This window comes from Topomyia yanbarensis, chromosome 1 (genome assembly GCF_030247195.1).
Source record: "Topomyia yanbarensis strain Yona2022 chromosome 1, ASM3024719v1, whole genome shotgun sequence".
NCBI classification, from domain to species: Eukaryota; Metazoa; Arthropoda; class Insecta; order Diptera; family Culicidae; genus Topomyia; species Topomyia yanbarensis.
In genome coordinates this window covers 163,676,580-163,697,432 of record NC_080670.1, presented here as the reverse complement: position 1 = coordinate 163,697,432, position 20,853 = coordinate 163,676,580, and the positions used below count along the sequence as shown (strand labels likewise).

Genomic DNA, 20,853 nt, shown 5'->3' with positions numbered 1-20,853 from the left:
TCCCGTCATCACCTCCAACTGTTGGAGACTGCATTTGCCAGCACGAGCACGAACGCGATCGATCCAAACAAAGCCGCAGTTTCATTAGTTAGCGAGAATCATTCGCTCAGTCAGCTATCAAATGCAACCTCTCTTACACATACACGCATACTCTCGTGCACACTCAAACACGCCATCTCATACAGACTCCGCGGTGTAGAGATATCGGCAGACGTTACGCGAGCATAAAAATTAGCGCATAATGCTCCAAGGGCACATACTCATTTGCACATACCCGGCACGGTCGCCGCCGCTCGCTGCAATTAGCTGTTGATGCTACTCTGGGACTCGACGACCGGTAGCGCAGCTGAAATCGTATGGTTGTATAGATAAATCTCAGCCGTGATGCTCAAGTGCTCATCTTGAATCGGGCAAAAAGTTTGATTATAGACTTTGGGCTACCTGATTTACTAGAATTTACTGATTTCTTTTCTCTTTAGTAACTGTGCCAATTTTGGTAGCGAACGGTTGTGTCTTTACGGTTTGCATGACAATTGGTATAAGAAACCCGATCACGTTGAAAACATCCAAAAATTCCCACTGCTACCACATATGTCTTTAAATAAATAAAGATATATTATTTAATACATAAATTCGATTTCAGACTGTGAAATCTTTTTATAACTACACTAAAGAATAGAGTAGTGTGATTTATATTCATAATTTCTGGATCTTAGTCATGCTTTCCGTAATTTATATAGGGATGTTCTATTCTTGAACTTACTACCAAATTTGACACGTGGAACGGTGTATTCGTAATTCCTCCTCGCCTTATCGTAATATGTTATTGGAGTTTTTACTCGGAGTAACGTGACAATATGAACCGGATCATAACAGTATGGCTTATAGGCGGTATCTTGATTTGTGAACTTTACCACGAATACGATTTGCGGTTTTATAATGCACTAGCTAATACCCATCGCGCGTTGCTGCGATTTTCAACGAAATAGGAGGAAAACTCAATTTGTTCCGAAGCGTCATCTGGTGGGCAGATAATGCCCAACCAATAGCACACAAACACGCTCCATAGCAAATGCCTACTATGTATAAATTTTGACGGTAATCGGTTAAGCCGTTTGGGAGTCCATAAATCATATACATACAAACATTGACTTTTATATATATAAATAGATAGATAGATAGATAGATAGATAGATAGATAGATAGATAGATTTTAGTGCTCAGCGCAGTGTTCGTTTCCTTCCCTCACATCACACTGAATCTTATCAAATAACGAGATTCTAATAACTTCTTTTATCTAGTGCTTGTACCTATTACAATAGTTTGCAAGAAAAATGAAGCTTCAGAAAAACGTATTTTTAGACTAATTTTGGGACGCTGCACACGAAAACAATATTAATTTTTTTATTCAAAAAACCGATTATGTGATTTTCGTTTTTGAGCACTTTTTGTAGTTTTTAGTCAATATTTCGTGTCAAAATCATCCAATTATTTTAGTCAATATGCAGGTTGAAAGGTGCCGAGATGCCCTTTCCAAAAACATATAATATGTGTCGATCATATGTAAACTTTTTAGTATTGCAAGCGACCAAAGTTTAAAAAAGGGCATTTTTGACCATTTCTAAAAGTTACTCATTTTTAATTGATTTTTTTACAGAAAAACAATTTTTTTTCGGACCTTCAAAATGACAGATAATATGATTACGTTAATTTTAAGCCTAATATCGGATGAAAAATGTTGATGCTATGGCACATTGAGCGAAATGGAAATTTTATGATTTTAGCGGACCCTGCCCTGGTGCGGCGGTTTAGAGGGTGTAGCGCTGGTCTCATAAGCCAGTCGTCAAATATTCGAAAGTATGATTGTGCGAAAAATAAAAAGTTACAATTTTTACTCAGTGCTTCATACCATCTACATTTTTCATCCGATTTTTGTTACCATTGGCTTAAAATTAATGCAAAAAAGATTATTTATCTCATTAGATTCTAAAAGAATTTTCTTCTGTCCTTGATTTATTATAAACAAAAATAACTAGAAATAATTTTTTTTTAAAAAAAGGTCGAACATTAGACTTTTTTTACTTTGGTCGATTGTAATCCTAATAAATGTACATTTGATCTACGCATATTATACATTGTCGGAAAGGCACATCAAAACCTTTCGAACCGTTTCGATCGGATCCTATTTGAACGAGATATTGACAAATAACGAAAATAGTGCACAAAAACACCTTTTTCAAAGAAATCTTGAAAATGCTTCTTTGAAAAAAAAATGGACTTTGTTTTCGTATTCACCGATCCAAAATTGACTTAGAAAACACCTTTCTTCTTAGCTTATCGCGATTACCTACAAATTGGTAAAATTAGATTCTGAAAATATGAAAAATTTATTTTTCTGTGCTAAAAAATAGAGCAAAAACAAAAAAGAGGAAGCAAAAGAAAAACGTTTTGTTTTTTTTAAACTCGAACTTCTTTGAAAGAGCAATTGAGTATTGTTTTCGTGTTCAGTGACCCAAAATTAATATAGAAAACACTTTTACTCACAACTTAATTTTTCTTGTAAACTAGTGTAATCTTATTTAAGACCAAAAGAGATATGTGAAAAACAGAACACTTTTCACTCGATGCTTAATAACATCACTAGTTTGTATCGGATTTTCGTGATCTTAGGCATTAAATTTCTCGTGAGAAGTTTGTCTATCACATAAGATTTTAAAAGATTTTTTGTCGAATTATTTTTTTATGAAAAATCAACTAAAAATGAGTAATTTTACCATACATTACTTTTTTGGACTTTGGTTGCTCTTAACCCATAATTGTGGATATTTAATCCAAATATGTTATATATTTTTGGAATAGGCATCAATACCTTTCGGAAAGTGGGTCGATTGTGTTAATCGAAAGATTTGTTCCTGAGATATTGACCAATAACTGCAAAAAGTGCTCAAAAACACGTTTTTCAAAAAATCTCAAAAACGGTTCTTTGAAAAAGCAAATGGATATGATTTTCATGTTCAAAATTGACTTAGAAAACATCTTTTTTCTTAATTTCATGCAATCACCCCAAAATTTGCAAACAAATTATTTAACGTTGAAGTTCATGGAACAAAAATAATTCCATGAATAATATTTCAAATTTTTTGAAATGATTCACGTGTAAATTTTATGAAAATAAGCAGAATTGCAGGAAATTTAAAATGATTAAAGATTTCTTTCAAAATAGGCACGCAGGATAGATTGTGAATAATTTACTTTGAATCTAGAACCAATTCACGATTCCACGAATAGTATTTCATGATTTTGTGAACTATTTGACGAGCACGAATGGTAACTCGTGACTAATATACCAGGAATCATAAATCAGTTCACGAATACATGAATGAAATTTTATTATTTTGTGAACGTCATGACTAATACGCTAGGAATAACGAACCAGTTCACGTATTCATGAGTAATAATATTTTATGATTTTGTGACCTATTTCACAAGTACGAACATTGTACCGTGACTAATAAAAATTAGAATAATTAGAGTTAGAACCATCAAAAAGCTGCTAAAAATTGTGTTTTTTTATCAAACAATTCAAAGTCTGGCGAAAATTTCTCTGATAGCTGATAAGAGAAAAATACTAACAAGAATATCGCGTAGCCTTTATACATGGACTAAGGTTTGGGTTCGTCCCACTATTAGGCGATATATAGCACCTCTGAATTTAATGACTGTATTATACATTTACCGTATGTTATAGAAAGAAAAGCAGAATGCACAGGAAAAGTACAGATGTTTGCTTTAATTGTAAAATGGAACCGGTAAGAAATCCTAATCAAATTATTAAAGTATCGTCCTTGAGACCCAGAAAACGGTCGATATATGGACTGATATGGATCGATACACAGCAGAAGTTATTTCGAGCTGGTATCCCGAGTAAACGAAAAGCCCATAATTCCCACATTCTCATGATACAAATTCACCCCAAACTGCATGGTGTTTCGATAATGTTTGAAATGGGTCCAACGCATGAAAACACCATTACCATGGTTCGGAAGATACCATAACCCAGCAAACCATCAATCGTATAACAATGTAGAAAAAGACTCGTAAAGATGTCTACAAAGAGTCAAAATCGTTATGACAGTCGATTTTAGTCTGCAGAAATTGATTAGTAATCGCATATTACTAAAACATGATTTGAATACGACCTTTCATTCGAAATCGCATGGATGTTCTAGTTAAATCGTGTTCGATCGGAGTTGGTCGTAGAGCACTGACAAACTTATATTCATATAGCTACAAATATTTAAAGCATTAAAAATCGTATTTTTGCTCACATTTGATCGTATTTTACTTCGATCAATGTCGGATTAAAAACTTAACAAAGTCATTGTGGTCGTTCCTATGTGTAGGAATAGTCGATAAGCAACATAAACATATCCACGACTTCGATATACATCACAATGACTTCAAAAAGTTAGATACGACTTAATATATCACAACATATAAGAAACCCGATTTCGCGAAATTACTTACGACTCTTCACATATCTTTAAAATGAGATTGCTGCATATTTGGGTTTCTCAACTTGAAAAAAAGATATGATTATGAAATATTGTCACGCTTATAACAATTAAAATAGTTCCGTGTAGGAAGTCCTGCCCTACAATCCAAATGTAGTAAGTTCGAATCCTACTTTAGCATGAGAGGGGGAGACCTCCATGGGTTGGGTTTTGGCTCCGATTCACAACCGACATTCGTTTTTTTTGGAGATGATTTATGTGCCAGTTAACTGTTCCTGGTTTTTGATCTTCTTTGCCGACAAATGAGAGTTAATCGTATATCGTGTTCCGGAATAGTATACTAGTTATGGATATCGCATATAATGCCAGATTGTTTCGCATATACAATCTTAAATACATTCTCTAGAATCGTTTTTAAAACTAGAAATTATCGCGCCTAACGTGTATATCATTGTCATAAATCGTCAATTTCAATAGCTATGTACGTATATGGCCTCCAGTTTGGTACGCATATGCCGATTTTCTGCATTTCATGCGACTTTTTAGTGGGATATAAATACGTATGATTCAGTTGCAACTTGGATATACCATCAAAAAGGCTGGCTGGGAACTAACTATGTTTCCTAGTAACAATTGAGGTTTTATTGTAGTTTTATAGCCATTCATAAAACTTAGATTGCACTTGTAGCGTGCTATAAAAATTCAATTGTTACCTAGGTTTTTATTTATTTCTGGACTTTTGAGACCATTTTATGGGGATATACATTGTATGGTGTTTGAACCCATGAGAATTTGCTCGGGATACTGGCAATGGTTTAATCAGACCGGTAGACGACATGACAACAAAACACGAACTAAATTATTTGCAAACAAACTAGGGGAGACCGGGGCTAGTTGGCGGTGTTTTCGCAGTTTTCATTTTTTACCGCTTCGATTTACAAAACATGGTGCATAAAAGAGCAGCTATTGGCAGCATCACTGAATTTTGTTTGTTAAATTGTCTTTGTTTTTATAAACAAAAATATGGGACGCGGAAAACCAGCCAACTTACCACGGCCCCGGCCTCATGTATGAGTACTCCAGAAAATTTGCAATCAAATAGAGGTATTCTAATAGAACATTCTAAATATCTTTCTGAAGAAAAAGCAGTGCAACTAACACAGCTGAATCTTAACCACTGTGCATCAGCCCCGCAGCTGTGGTAGTCGGTCTCGGAGTCGAGGACAGATGTCGCTCTCCTATCCGACCCGTACAACGTCTCTACCGATAACGGCAATTGGGTGGCGGACGGGTCTAGGATGGCGGCAATTTGTACAACGGGACGGTTCCCGGTCCAAGAGGTAGTACACTTCTCTGCAGAGGGTGTCGCGATTGCCAAGATCAATGGTGTGTTCTATTGTAGCTGCTATGCCCCACCAAGTTGGCCTATAAAACAGTTCAACCAGATGATCGAGAGGTCTCGTCCGACCTAGTGGGTCGGAAGCCGTTCGTCACAGCGGGAGATTTCATCGCTTGGGAAGTGGAGTGGGGCAGCCGCTGTACAAATAGCAGGGGCCAAGCGCTACTGGTGGCGCTTGCGAAACTCGACGCAGTGCTAGTCAATAATGGTTCCACTAGCACATTCCGTAAGAATGGGGTCGAGTCATGGATTGACGTAATGTTTGTCAGCCCGGGTCTGGTTCCAGACATGGGCTGGAAGGTAGACGAGGGCTACACATATAGTGATCACCTAGCAATACGCTTTAGGATCAACTATGGCGTGCAGCATCCGAGGGCGGGTGATCCCTGCCAGATACGCGGGTGGAAGACCAATCACTTCGACAGCGAAGTTTTCACCGCGGCCCTGGGACTGGAGTCCAACACCGACAGTCTAAGCGAGGATGCGCTGGTAGCTGTCATAGCACGTGCGTACGACGCCACCATTCCGAGGAAAACCCTGCCAAGAAATGGCAGACGCTCGGTGTATTAGTGGAGTGCCGAGATTGCAGCCATACGATTTCGAGCTGCGAAATTGGCCCTTAATAAGGCCTTTAAGAGCAGTAAGAGAACGTGTTTCGACAACCTGTGCGAGGGTGCCAACGCGAATCCGTGGGGTGACGACGGGCAAACTGCTTGAGAGGATCATCCTCAACAGGCTAACCCCGTACTCAGAAGGTACGGACGGCCTGTCAAGCAATCAGTTTGGTTTTCGAAAGGGTAAGTCTACGGTGGACGCTATCAACTCCGCGGTAAAGACCGCCGAGATAGCGATCCAACGGAAAAAGGCGAGGTATTCGATACTGTGCATTCAACAGCGCAAGCTGGGATGCCATCGCGCTCTCGTTACGCCGGCTTAACCTGCCGGTGGGTCTGTACCAGATCTTGGAAAGCTGCTTCCAGAACCGTGTATTACTATACGAGACCGATGCCGGTCAGAGAAGCATTCCTATTACCGCAGGAGGCCCGCAAGGCTCGATTCTGGGCCCGGTATTATGGAACCTTATGTATGACGGGGCTGTGAGACTAAAGTTCCCTCCTGGTGGCAGGATCTTCGGTTTCACCGATGATGTAACCTTGGAGGTCTACGGGAAGTCAATCCCCGAGGTAGAACTGACTGCAGCACACGCGATCAGCACTGTGGCGGAATGGATGAGCGCGAGAGGCCTGGAAATCGTTCAACATAAGACGGAGGTGGTCATCGTCAACAACCGCAAGTCGGTACAACATGCAGTTATTCAAGTGGGAGAAGTCGTGATCACTTTAAAACGGAATCTGAAGATTCTTGGGGTCATCATAGATGACAAGCAGCCATGTCGAGTATGCGTGCAAGAGGGCTTCGACGGCTGTTGCAGCATTATCGAGGATGATGTCCAACAGCTCTAAGGTGTGCGCCAGTAGACGTTGGCTACTGGCAGGCGTTGCGGTATCTATCATTAGGCCCGTGGGGGTAACCAGTTACCTTCGGAAACTGGAGAGCACCTACCGCTTGATGTGTCTCAGAGTGATATCTGCCTACCGCACGGTATCACACGATGCATCCTGCGTGATAGCGAGCATGATGCCAATAGGGCTGGTCATCCGGGAAGACAAGGAGTGTTTTGAGCTACGTGGAACTAGAGGAGTCCGCGAGCGTACCAGGGTGGCCTCGGTCGCCAGATGGCAGCGCGAGTGGAATAACTTCTCGAAAGGTAGGTGGACCCACCGGCTGGTACCTAACATACCGAGTACCTCCACAGGTTTGGGCACGCGGAGGCCCCTGTCTGCCCTGACTGCCCATGTATTGACGAAACGGCGGAGCACATACTATTCTTATGTCCTCGTTTCGACGTCGAAAGAAGAGAAATACTAGAGCGGCCGGGGCACAACCCCTGATACCCTTATCCAGAGGATGTTTCAAGTGGTGGTCAAGAAGTGAAATGCAGTCTCGACTGCAACCACTCAGATTGCCTGCAGATGGCAGAGAATCTGGCGCGCCGAGCAGCAGACGACAAGCATGACTAACTTGTGATTGGCTAGTTATAGCGGAAAGGACTGAGCGCGGAGAAGTGAGCGAATGGTCTGCTCATGATGAAGCAAGTGTGGCGCAGCGGGTGGCAACCGCGGTAGTCACACCGAAGCATGGCCGAAGAGTGAGTGAAAAGACGTATGTATGGACTGCCCATGCCGAGATGGGAGGGTCGTAGCGTAGAATGTTGGTACCTAACGTTTTTGATACCTCGTGGCGTGGCAGAGGAGTGTAGTGTGAGCGTTCAAGTCAGTCTCACATGGTATGCTAGAGGTGAGCACCCAAGTAAACCTCACATGGAGTGTCAGAGCGAGCACCCAGGTAAGCCTCATACTGTATGTGTGCGTGCGTGAGAAAGAGTGAGTGAGTACATTAACCCATTATTGCCCAACTTATTTTTCACGCGCATCACAAATTGTGTTTTCCGATCGAAGAAAAATGATGTGGTCATTCCAGTAAAATTATTTTTGTACTCAAAGTAGCTGATATTATAAGGAACAACCCGTGAAAATTTAAGATTGATCGGTTAATCGGTTCCTGAGATATCGTGATCGCCGCGGATGAACTTTTCAACAAAATACAACTCCGAGATAATCGAGTTTTACTGTCGGTGCAGCGAGTCAACGGTCTAGCGTATCAAACACTACGTACCGCCTACAAGTGGTGAATGGGTAGCGATCTATGAATAGCTGTAACTTAAGTTGTAGTATTCCGATCTTAATGAAACTTTGAGAAAATTTTCCTCAGCGTATTTAGTTTCAGAATATCTAATTTACAAAAATTCGATTTTTTTCATCCTAACAAAAATGTGTAACCCCTTAAGTGAAAATTTATCAAAAACAAAACATAAACATCGGTTTAACCACTCTAACTTCTCTAAATATATTCTGCAAGAGTATATGAACAATATTAACTCCTTGATAATGCCTGTTCTGCGTTATTAATTGAGTAATTCTTAGCACCTACTATATATAGTAGGTTGGGCAATAATGGGTTAAGTAGTGCCATCCCCCCAGAAGTAATGCCGGGAGGTAGTTCCTGGGGGAAAGATGGCGGAGCACATTGGAGTTTAGTCGTTATTACCCGTTAGGTAGTTTAGTCCTGGTCGAGCGTGGCACTCCAGTACACTTCCGTGCGCTAGCTCGAATTCTCCATTGTAAAAAACTGTATATTAACCGATGTTTGCCATTATAATTCAGTTTCACTACCCCGGCATTTTGACTTCGACGAGTACTCCATATTCAAACGCAAGTTTACTAAATTCTTCAGGTGATTGGCCGAAGTAAATGTGCCCTGCATTGACAAGATACACACATAGATAGTACCGTCAACTTGGTCAGCTTGCGTCACCGCCAACTGACCCCAATCACATATTTTATAAAACACTATTTAAAAAGTATCTTTTTTTTGGATAGATGTTATATTTATACAAATACTGAAAGCTCGGCACGGTTTCGCGGACAAACTGACGCGATTAGTGAAGGCGACGATGGATCGGGTGATGTGCGTAGTACGTGTCTCAGGGACGCTCTCGAGTCCCTTCGAATCACGCAGAGGGTTACGGCAAGGTGATGGTCTCTCGTGCCTGTTATTCAACATCGCGCTGGAAGGTGTAATAAGAAGAGCAGGGATCGACACGAGTGGTACGATTTTCACAAAGTCCGTTCAGCTACTTGGCTTCGCCGATGACGTTGATATTATTGCACGAAACTTTGAGAAGATGGAGGAAGCCTACAGCAGACTGAAAAGAGAAGCCAAGCGCGTCGGACTTGCCATCAACACGTCGAAGACAAAGTACATGATAGGAAGAGGTTCACGAGAAGAGAATGAGAACCGCCCGCTTCGAGTTTGCATCGGTGGCGACGAAATCGAGGTGGTTGAAGAGTTCGTGTACTTGGGCTCACTGGTGACCGCCGACAATGATACCAGCAGAGAGATTCGTAGACGCATCGTGGCAGGAAATCGTGCTTACTTTGGCCTCCGCAAGACACTTCGGTCGAACAGAGTTCGCCGTCGTACGAAGTTGACCATCTACAAGACGCTGATTAGACCGGTAGTTCTCTATGGGCACGAGACCTGGACCATGCTCGTGGAGGACCAACGCGCACTTGGTGTCTTCGAACGGAAAGTGCTGCGTACCATCTACGGTGGAGTGCAGATGGAAGACGGCACATGGAGACGGCGAATGAACCATGAGTTGCATCAGCTGTTGGGGGAGCCGCCCATCTGTCATACCGCGAAAATCGGACGACTACGGTGGGCCGGGCACGTAGCCAGAATGTCGGACAATAGCCCGGTGAAAACGGTTCTCAATTGCAATCCGACCGGTACAAGAAGACGTGGCGCGCAGCGAGCACGATGGATCGACCAGGTGGAAGACGATTTGCGGACACTTCGCAGACTGCGTGGCTGGCGACGCGCGGCCATGGACCGAGTGAAATGGAGGAATCTTTTGTATACGGCACAGGCCACTTCGGCCTTAATCTGTTAATAAATAAATAAATAAAAAAAAACTGAAAGCTCAGTGGAGTAGATTATAAATCACCTTAAATAACACAAAATATTCAAAACTAAGAAAATTTACATAGTGTGCTCGAAAACACATAATCTCCCACAACTTCTACAAAACAAAATGTTTGGCAACAAAATATAGCATAGAACAAAAACACATTGGATAATGTGTTTCATATTACTTGAGGTACGCAACGAAAAGCAGCGCTATATGTCTAATAGAAACGAAGAAAAGGGAATTTCGCCAACTTACCCCAACCGCCAACTAGCCCCGGGCTCCCCTATTTCTTGTATGTGAGCCACAATACGCAACTATGGGAAAGTGCGTCGCTAACGACGCCAATAGCATTGAAACCTGCTGGTCGAATAATGCAGCCCAATCATGACGCAGATAATTACTGTTTTCACAAAATTGATGTCTGAAACAGGCTTTTGGTAGTCGGAGTTGTCACCTAACGTCTATGAATGTTTCGCTATGATCAGCAGATTAGATCGATGAAAACAAGCAATTGAATGAATGTTTAATGAACATCTTAATTGTTGGGGTCCAACTGGAACAAATGAAAGAAAAGTTGCAACATGTCCGTTTCATTTGTTGGCTCCAAATACCCAATATCTGTCAAGCAAATCGACACTATAAAGCAGCAAAATCTTGACATCTGCTGAAGTCTAATTTTAGTACTCAATTGCTTTCGCTAAAACACGAAAAGTGATTCAGTTGATTAAGGCAAAACCACCTGACGGGTCGATTGTTTAAAGTATAAGATCTTCTAATAATATCTATTCAAAATTTACTAAACGATGTGAACCCGGCACGACCGACCGTAACCACATTGATAGTAACAACTCTCAACAATGTCGATCTGATAATGTTTCATTCGATTGGTTCTAATTGGAAATCTTGTTTTCGTGACGCCAATTGAGTATTGTAACCTGATAAAGTTACTGTTTAAACTCACCAGCCAAAACTGAAATAGCGTCACTAAAACAAGATTTCAAATTCGATCCAATCGAATGGAATATCCTTTCCAATTAGATCCTTCATATAAACAAACGACAAATGATCAGCAAGTTGCGTGGAAGAGAAACATTTGACGTCACTCGAAAAGTGTGACATTTTAGGCACCTTACGTGTGTGTGTGTGTGGAGTTACGCGCTAAAAGCACCCCAAGCGATTAATTCTGCTTCTGCTTGTAGGGATGTGTTCTGATGGACCGTGAATCATACGAGATACAAGCATGCGTCAATAACTAGATTGGGTTTTTTTGTTCTAATTTTCGTCTGCAACCAACAACTGGAGACATTGTGACTATCCGATGGACGGACGGTCAACGGCTGCAACCAAAAATGGGATTTTGAAGAAAACAAGTTCCTGTGTCGACGTTTTGGAACTACAAATGTGGATCGCATTGGCTATTCAACCCTCAAATGTCAGATGATTTTTTGTTTGAAACCATTTGATCGTTCGTGTGTGGAAAAGTTTTCTGTTTTGCTAAAATATGCTAAAAAACATTGGTTGCAACCAGGGCCGCCGAGAGGGGAGGGGGAACGTGGTGTTTCCCCCCGGGCCCGGAGTCCTGTAGGGGGCCCGGACTTTGAACAGAAGGAGTTATTCTGTCAAATGTTTTTTCAATAACATTTTATTTGAAAATTCAATTAGAGTTTCAATGTTGGTATGATTTAATTTCCTCCAATTTCTATTATAAAGTTAATCGTACATTATTACATTATAAAGTATATACTGCATTAAACTAACCAAGGAAAATTTTGAAACTTGGAACTCAAAAACGATTTTAACGCGCAGTGGGCAAAACACAAGATCTTTTTTTGTGAATTGTGTTTTAAAAGACTGAAATTTACTTTCTATTTCATACTTTACAACAATAATCTCATAATTTTGACCAACTACTTAAAAAATTAAGTTAGTTAAAGTTGAAAGCTCTAGGCTTTCGAAATTGATTTTGATTCGTATTTTACTAATTAAAACTTTCAATCTGTGTATGGGTTTCAAGAAAACAGTGGTTTTTAATGATTAGTACAATTGCGATTTTTTATTTTTTCAAGACGACATGTGACTTCTATTTCTACTTATTTCAATCCGACGTGGCTGCTAAATGAATCAGAAAACAATGTATTAGAAATAAGAAAAAATCAGCAACCTTCTTTTAGAAAGCCCGACTGGTCAAATACGATTTGTGAAACGAGTTCTGAATAACTCCACAAATCAAAAAAGAACATGAAAATCCACGAAGAAATCGATCCACAGTAATTTTTTTGTTTAAATACGAGAATCCGACAGTTTTTGCCATTTTTAAAAAGCTTTCTCAATTTAAATGAATTTTCGCATTTTTTCTTTTGTTTCATATTTGCTTTTTGGTTTCTTTTTCCATTTTCCAAGTTTTGTATTCTTTCTATTTTCTTCATTCAATCTTATTTTACTTCCACTTCTATATATTTTGCCCCATATTTTTCTTTTTCTATTTTTACCATTTTTGTGTCTTTCTTAAAATTTATCCCATTTTTTGCATTTGTCTTAATTTTTCAATTCGATTCGTCTTTTCATATTTTTTTCCATTTTTGCTTTTTATTCATCGTTTTTTTCATTTCTTTATTAAACTCAACTTTTATTTTCTATTATTTCTTTGTATTTTTTTATATCCTCCAATAAACTTATTGTAGTATTTCTGTATCTTCCTTTTTTTTCCATATTTTTCATCATAGATTTATCTCATTTGCTTTTTTTTTTTTCTATTTTTTCGTTTCAATTTTTTTTTGTGTTGTGAAATTTTCTGTTCTCCATTTAACAGTTTTGAAATTTATGCTTTTCTTTTGTATGGATTTCTTCAATATTCACCCATCTTGGTTTATTGGTATGTTCCATTACACTTAGCATTTTCTTTTTTTACACATTTAAACAATTTTGAATTTCATGCTTTCTATTTTGTACATTTTTTTGGTATTTTTCTTATTACATTATTTTGATCTTTTTGTGTTTTGTGCATGTTTTCGGTTTTCCATTTCATAAAAAATTAGTTTTATTCCGTATTTATTTTTTAAAGATTTATTTATTTTATAAATTTTCTCTTGTTTTTCTTCACGATAATATTCCTGTTTTTTTTCAATTTCTTCTAGGATTTTCAGTTTTACCCATTCAAACAATTTGGATTTTAAATGTTTTCTATGATATCACTATTGTCTGTTTTTGGGCTATTTCCACTTGTTCCTGTTTTCTATTTTTTCTTCAATCTATTTCCATTTATTTTTATTTTTAATACTTCTTTGAGCATTTTTTTTTTGTTTTTCATAGTTTTTTTTGCTTTTCATTCCTTTCTTTTACTTCATCATTTCTTCTGTTTTGAAACATTTTGAACATTTTCTTATTTCCCTGTTCTCATGCATTCAATTTTTAAATGTACTCTTGTCTTGTTTTTATATTTTTGCTGTTGTCTTGTTTTTATATTTTTGCTGTATTCATTTTTCATCTTTTTAATACTATGCTATATTTCACCCTAAGGAGGAAATAGTAGTAATAGTATGAAATAAGGATTTGTGCCCTCCTGTACAAAGACTGGTTTTTACCAACAAATTTTCACCCTAGTGAGAAATTTTGGTTTTTACCAAATTTTCCTCCTTAGGGTGAAATATAGCATAGTGCTTTCGCATAGGCCTGCTAAGCCAAGACAAGTTTCGGCTTCACTTGTGTCTCATCGGCATAAACAGAACTTCTGCTCGAACGGGACATCACGTTTGATCAGTCGTTTGATTGAAACACATAGTGTGTTTTAGTTTTAAGGGATTTGCGTCAAGCCGGCGCTAATCTATTCCGACAATGTGTTAGTGTCGGTTTCTGATGAGGCGAAGCCGAAACGCAACATAGTATGATCTTTTTAATGTTCATGATGTTTTAGTTTTAATTTCGTTATTTACCCGTATTTTACTATTTTACCCATTTTGCAATATTTTTCTATTTCTGCAATGCTTTTCCAATTTTCTTTCTCATTTCCTTCGTTTAATTTGATTGTTTTAATTATGCATTCGGTTTTATTTTGCTATTTATTAAAATTGTTTTCACACATGCAAGATTTTTTAAATTTTTTCATTGTCTTAATTTTGTTTCTTTTTTGTTGTTTCTCCGTTTTGGATCTTTTTCTTTATTTGATATTGGCAGGTTTTGACCATGTGCATATTTTTAAATTTTTTCCATTATTTTAATGTTATTTTGTACAAATGAGAAGTTGTATTCTCAGAGACTGGCAATGTTGTAGCGCACCGACTTAGCCGAATGCGTTCATTTTTAATGAATTCTAGGTGGAACCAGACAAATATTCGAAAGAATCCATACAATACCGACTTCTGGATTAAATATGAAAATATTGATAAATCGGCTACTTTCAAAGCCACTCCAAATTTCGTAGAGATATTTAAAAGGATTTACGATAAAAATTTGGTCGGCTTAAACTTGACGGATTTCTTTGCATGAAATTCAACAAATTCGAAAAAAACCCTCATTTGCCTTCGTGCAGGCTTTTTTTAATTTGACATTTGCTCTTGGACAGTCCAAGCAAGAGAAGAAACACAGAAACACAGGGAAATTTTGCTCGCGTATTGCCTGAATTCGAAGTACTTGCACACCAAATTACCGTTACCAAACCCGTTAAAAGTTACCAAATCAACTACCACCAGCGTAAAGGCAACCGGGAGGAACAGTGGTCGATATTTTCAAGCATATGAAGCTGTCGAAGATCACACAGAAATATCTGATTCGGCAGGCTTTCTGTACCTGTGGTTTGATGTGACATTTTCATTGCGACCGAGCCCGTCAACAAGGAAATTTATGTGAAAAAGTGCATGAAAATAACATCTTTCATGAAGCAATACGATTATTCCACGCTATTTTGTCCGAATTTTGAATACTGCCATTACGGAAAAAGGGCATGTAGTGGTATAACGCCTACAAGGGTCTGGTGGCGCCCAAGGACAAGAACACTCCCAACACACCAGAACTGTTCCCTATCGAGGAATATTGGTCTATCGTCAAGCGGAACCTGAAGAAGACTTAAAACAGTCAAAGTAAACTGTATGTGACGAACAAATGGGACGAGGTGGTTGTACAGAATTTGATGGCAGTAATTAAATGACGCACACTCGAAAGCATAGCTGAATATTTTCCTGTATTTTATGCTATTTGAACTTAATCATTGTTGTTTGACAAAACTTTGATTATACATCAATGAGTACTCTTTGGAACACAGCCAGAAGAATGAGGAATCGAAACGTGACTAATGAAAGCGAAGATTTTTCGAATCGTTGGATATTTAATTTTGCCAAGAAAATTTGTCCCGATTCTGCTCCTGCGCAGAAAATCACTCGCGATGCTCCCACAAGTAACGATTTCATAGATTCGCCTTTGACAATGATGGAATTCTCAATTGCACTCCTCTCATGCAACAATAATGCTCCGGGACTAGACAGAATTAAATTCAACTTGGTGAAGAATCTGCCTGACCTAGCAAAAAGACGCTTGTTGAATCTATTCAATAAGCTTCTTGAGCAGAACATTGTCCCGCACGACTGGAGACAAGTGAGAGTTATCGCTATTCCAAAACCGGGAAAGCCAGCCTCCGATCATAACTCGTATCGACCGATTGCAATGCTATCCTGCATCAGGAAATTGTTGGAAAAAATTATCCTACGACGTCTCGACAATTGGGTTGAGGCGAACGGCTTGCTATCAGATACCCAGTTTGGTTTTCGGAGGGGAAAGGGAACGAATGATTGTCTGGCGCTTCTTTCGTCAGAAATCCAACTCGCTTACGCAAAAAAAGAACAAATGGCGTCTGTGTTCTTAGACATAAAAGGAGCATTCGACTCAGTCTCCATTGATGTTCTCTCGGAGAAGCTACATCAATGTGGTCTTTCACCGATATTAAATAATTATTTATACAATTTATTGTCAGAAAAGCACATGCATTTTTCATATGGCGATTTGGCGACACTCAGAATAAGTTACATGGGCCTCCCAACAAGGCTCTTGTCTAAGCCCCGTTCTCTATAATTTTTACGTGAATGACATTGATAATTGTATTGTCAGCCCATGCACTTTAAGACAACTTGCAGATGATGGGGTGGTTTCTGCCACAGGACCAAAAGCTATAAATTTACAACAACCATTGCAAGATAGCTTGGATAATTTATCAATTTGGGCTTTAAAGCTGGGCATCGATTTCTCTACGGAGAAAACAGAGTTGGTCGTTTTCTCAAGGAAGCGTGATCCAGCTCAGCTTCAGCTTCAATTGGTTGGTAGAACGATAGCCCAAGTCCTGACTTTTAAATACCTTGGAATTTGGTTCGATTCTAAAGGCACATGGGGAGGCCACATTAGATATCTAATAACGAAATGCCAACAAAGGATAAATTTTCTGCGAACAATAACTGGATCATGGTGGGGTTCTCATCCTAGTGACATGATAAGATTGTATCAAACAACAATACTTTCAGTAATGGAATATGGGTGCATCTGTTTCCGTTCAGCTGCGAACACTCACATTATTAAACTGGAACGGATACAGTATCGCTGTTTACGAATTGCCTTAGGTTGCATGCAGTCGACCCATACAATGAGTCTTGAAGTACTAGCGGGAGTTCTTCCTTTAAAAGACCGATTCTGGGATCTCTCTTCTCGTTTACTTATTCGATGTGAGGTTATGAACCCACTGGTAATTGAAAATTTTGAAAGACTTGTCGAGCTTCAACCCCAAACCAGATTCATGACAGTGTATTTCAATCACATGTCACAAGAAATAACGCCTGCTAGGTATGTTCCCACATACGTCAATATACTAGATATTCCTGAATCCACTTTATTCTTCGACACGTCCATGCAAGCAGAGATTCGTGGAATTCCGGATCATCTACGCTCGCGGGAGATCCCTAAAATATTCACAAGTAAATATCAACACATAGACTGCCTTAAAATGTTTTACACTGATGGGTCACGAATCAGTGAGGCCACTGGTTTCGGTATTTTCAACAATAATTTTTCAATTTCTCTCAAACTTGCAGAACCCGCCTCTGTTTATATAGCGGAACTAGCAGCAGTTCACTATAGTTTTCAAATAATTAATACTTTACCCCCGAACCATTACTTTATCCTCACTGATAGTCTCAGCACAATTGCAGCTCTACGCTCAAAGAGGATTGATAATCACGATCCATTCTTTTTGGTGAAGATACGAGAATCTCTGAGTAACCTGACAAGAAAATGTTATAAATTTACCCTAGTGTGGCTCCCCGCCCATTGCTCTATTGCGGGCAATGAGAAAGCTGATAATTTAGCCAAGATTGGTGCACTAGATGGTGAAATATATGAAAGACCCATCGCTTACAATGAATTTTATAGCGCTTCTCGACAGAGGACACTTGCTAGTTGGCAAACATCTTGGGACAATGGAGATATGGGACGATGGCTACACTCAATTATCCCTAAAGTATCAACGAAGGCATGGTTCAAAGGATTGGATGTAAGTCGGGACTTCATCCGTGTGATGTCTAGGCTCATGTCCAATCATTATACTTTAGATGCGCATCTCCGTCGTATTGGGCTCGCTGAGGGTAATCATTGTGCTTGTGGTGAAGGTTACCATGACATTGAGCATGTTGTTTGGTCCTGCACTGAATATCGTGAAGCCAGATCACAATTAGTAGATTCTTTACAAGTCCGAGGAAGACCAATCCATGTTCCTGTTAGAGACATCCTGGCGTATCGCGATCCTCTATACATGGAACTTATCTATCATTTTCTAAAAACAGCGTCTGTCAAAATTTAATTAAATTCATCTCCTCATACTCTCATCCAAGGCTAATCATTCACCAATTAAAGTGTCCTAGAATATTTAGTTTTTAAATTTAGACAATAACAGAAAAAAAGTAAATAAATACACCCGAAAATACTAGATCATTATGAAATACAACAATGTAAGGAAAAAAGCAAACAATAAAGTGATTTCAGTGTTAGTTTTAGACAAAGTACTAGTATAGTTAAAATTAGTCTTAAGGATTTTTGTAACGTGCTATGTAAAAAAAGAAACTGGCGTAAAAAGCTTTTGCAAATGCCGTGTCAAATAAACGTATGGAAAAAAAAAAAAAAAAAAACTTTGATTATAGACGACGCCCTGTGGTTAAGTGGTAAGCGGGACCGCTGTTCAGTCCAGTGGGTCTGGCTTCAATCCCAACCGAGGTCGGTAGGATGTTCTGAGGTGAAAACTCTGTGTCACGTCTTTATTCACAAGGGAAGTGGAGTCGTTGGTCCCGGTGTAGATGAACCGATATCTGGTTTTGGAGTCACCTCTCTGGTGTCAGTGATAGGCACACAGTGCGACAGAGACCGACGGAAAATAAACAAAAAAAATTGACCGTGCCACCCTTTGAAATGATAAAAGTCATTGAAATTAACAGCACTATTCTTCTATAGTTCTCCATGAAATACATTTTACAATTTCAAGCTTAACAGTTTCTGTGTTCGAAAAATCTACAATGATGGAGGGGGCCCTTATGCTAGATCCCCCGGGCTCGTAATTTCTCTGTACAGCCCTGGTTGCAACACAGAATTCTAAAAATAAATTTGAAAAATAAGAACAACTCCACGAATTACGACATATTCAGTAGCCTTAAACTTGAATTGTCCGAGCACTTTAATATTCGATTACAGCATCAGGTAAGTCATCTGGAAAGCTCTAAAATTATGAAACCTTCTACGCTTTCACCTAGTCAGAAATTGTACGCCGACTTATTCAATCTGACCTCCGGCCATTTCTCACAGTATGGAATTCGAGTGAAATTGAAGTGCTCCATATTATAGCAAACACAACACAACCAAGCAGAAAATAGCTCAAGCTCCTGGCGAGGGCAGCGCAAAAAAAAATGCACGCATGCCTTCCGACAAATCGATTATCCAACCGAGTTCGGAGTCGGCGTTCCACTTCTTCAAATCAAAAACAAAAGCAACAAAACACAGAGGCGGCTGCTCTGCTCATCGGCATGTAAGTAATTGCTACAAGCACGAGCCGGTATCTACTACCAACCAACCAACCAACCAACGAACCAACAAACCAAACAGTTGGTTCGGTAGTTAGGCTAGGCCTCAACAAGTAACCATCAATTGTGCCGGAATACAAACTATACCTTCTGCCTTAAAAGTCGAAAAACCCAACGGCGGCAAAAATGTGCACATATAGCCTCAAAGATACGCACGCGCTGTGAAATAATAAGTTGTGTAACAAACCAGATTTTTTCGAAAAAATATGCGACAGCCTGATAGTAGTCATAGGCAAAACGGAGAAGCACTACTCGCATATGTATAAGCAGACACTTGTCCGAGAGATCCATCCGAAAAGCTCTCCAGCAGTCCCAGCAGACGCTGATGGTGTCAAGCATTTTAACGAGTGAAGAGATTAACGAAATCTAGGTACCTGCTACTGCACTGGCCGTGGCTAAGTTTTGTGAGAAGACGCTATACTGTCCCCTTCGCCGCACCTGTACACGGTGCTGGGACGCCCCTCTCCTCCCTCAACCCCTTTGGAACGTGACTAAAAATGTGACATTTTTTATGCTTTTGTTTTGCCACGCGAGTATGCGTATGTGTCGTAACGCACCGAAACCGGATCTATAGGCTCGATCGTGCGACAAACCCAACCGCCGACGGTCCTCGGTCGACGCTCGTCACGCCGAAGGAATGTGTGAGCGAGTCGCAGGAATTCGGTTGCGGAAAGTGGCGATCGATCCCGCGCGGGACCTTGACATCGCAGTGAGGAAAACTGTTTCCTTGACGCAATCGGTACGGTTTGTGGGGTAATCAAAGACGTCGTGAAAATGACGGTAAATGATTACGCATATATGCAAATTTCCCATAAAATATGATTTTTTTTCTAGTGGCCCGACTTACCTTTTTGTGGTTCCATATAACGTTGACGCTAGGTTTACCCCGCCGCGCAAAGGACTGATCGATGACGTCGTCGTGCACCAGGCTGGCTGTGTGAATCATCTCGGAAATCATGGCGATTTGTCGTTGTGCGTGCACTATATTGCTGCTGGAGGTGGCATTCCATAGGGGACGATGACATGCAACGAAAACAGGTATGGATACTAGGTTAGATGGATGGTTTATGATAAAAATAACTCTGTAACTTAGACACAAGCGCCGATTGATAGGCAATGGAGTTGTTGAACCGCTCTGCGAAAATTTAACACATAAAACTTTCGCCCATCGAAAACAATAAAATTGTCAAAATAGGCAATCTTCCAATATTCTGTAAAATTTGTATTTTTATTCGATCGAAATTTTGAAGA

At 39.5% G+C, this 20,853-nt stretch overlaps 1 protein-coding gene across 1 annotated transcript in view; it reads right to left on the bottom strand.

Annotated features, from left to right (window-relative positions):
* The window catches only part of LOC131676063 (all trans-polyprenyl-diphosphate synthase PDSS1-like), a 76,427-nt gene extending 55,835 nt beyond the window's left edge, over positions 1 to 20,592 (bottom strand). Inside the window, exon 1 of the mRNA XM_058955190.1 lies at positions 20,450 to 20,592. Within this exon, the coding sequence (XP_058811173.1) occupies positions 20,450 to 20,560 (111 nt within the window). The 5' untranslated portion in view covers positions 20,561 to 20,592. The remainder of the gene's footprint in view (positions 1 to 20,449) is intronic.
* Between the last annotated feature and the right edge of the window lie 261 nt (positions 20,593 to 20,853).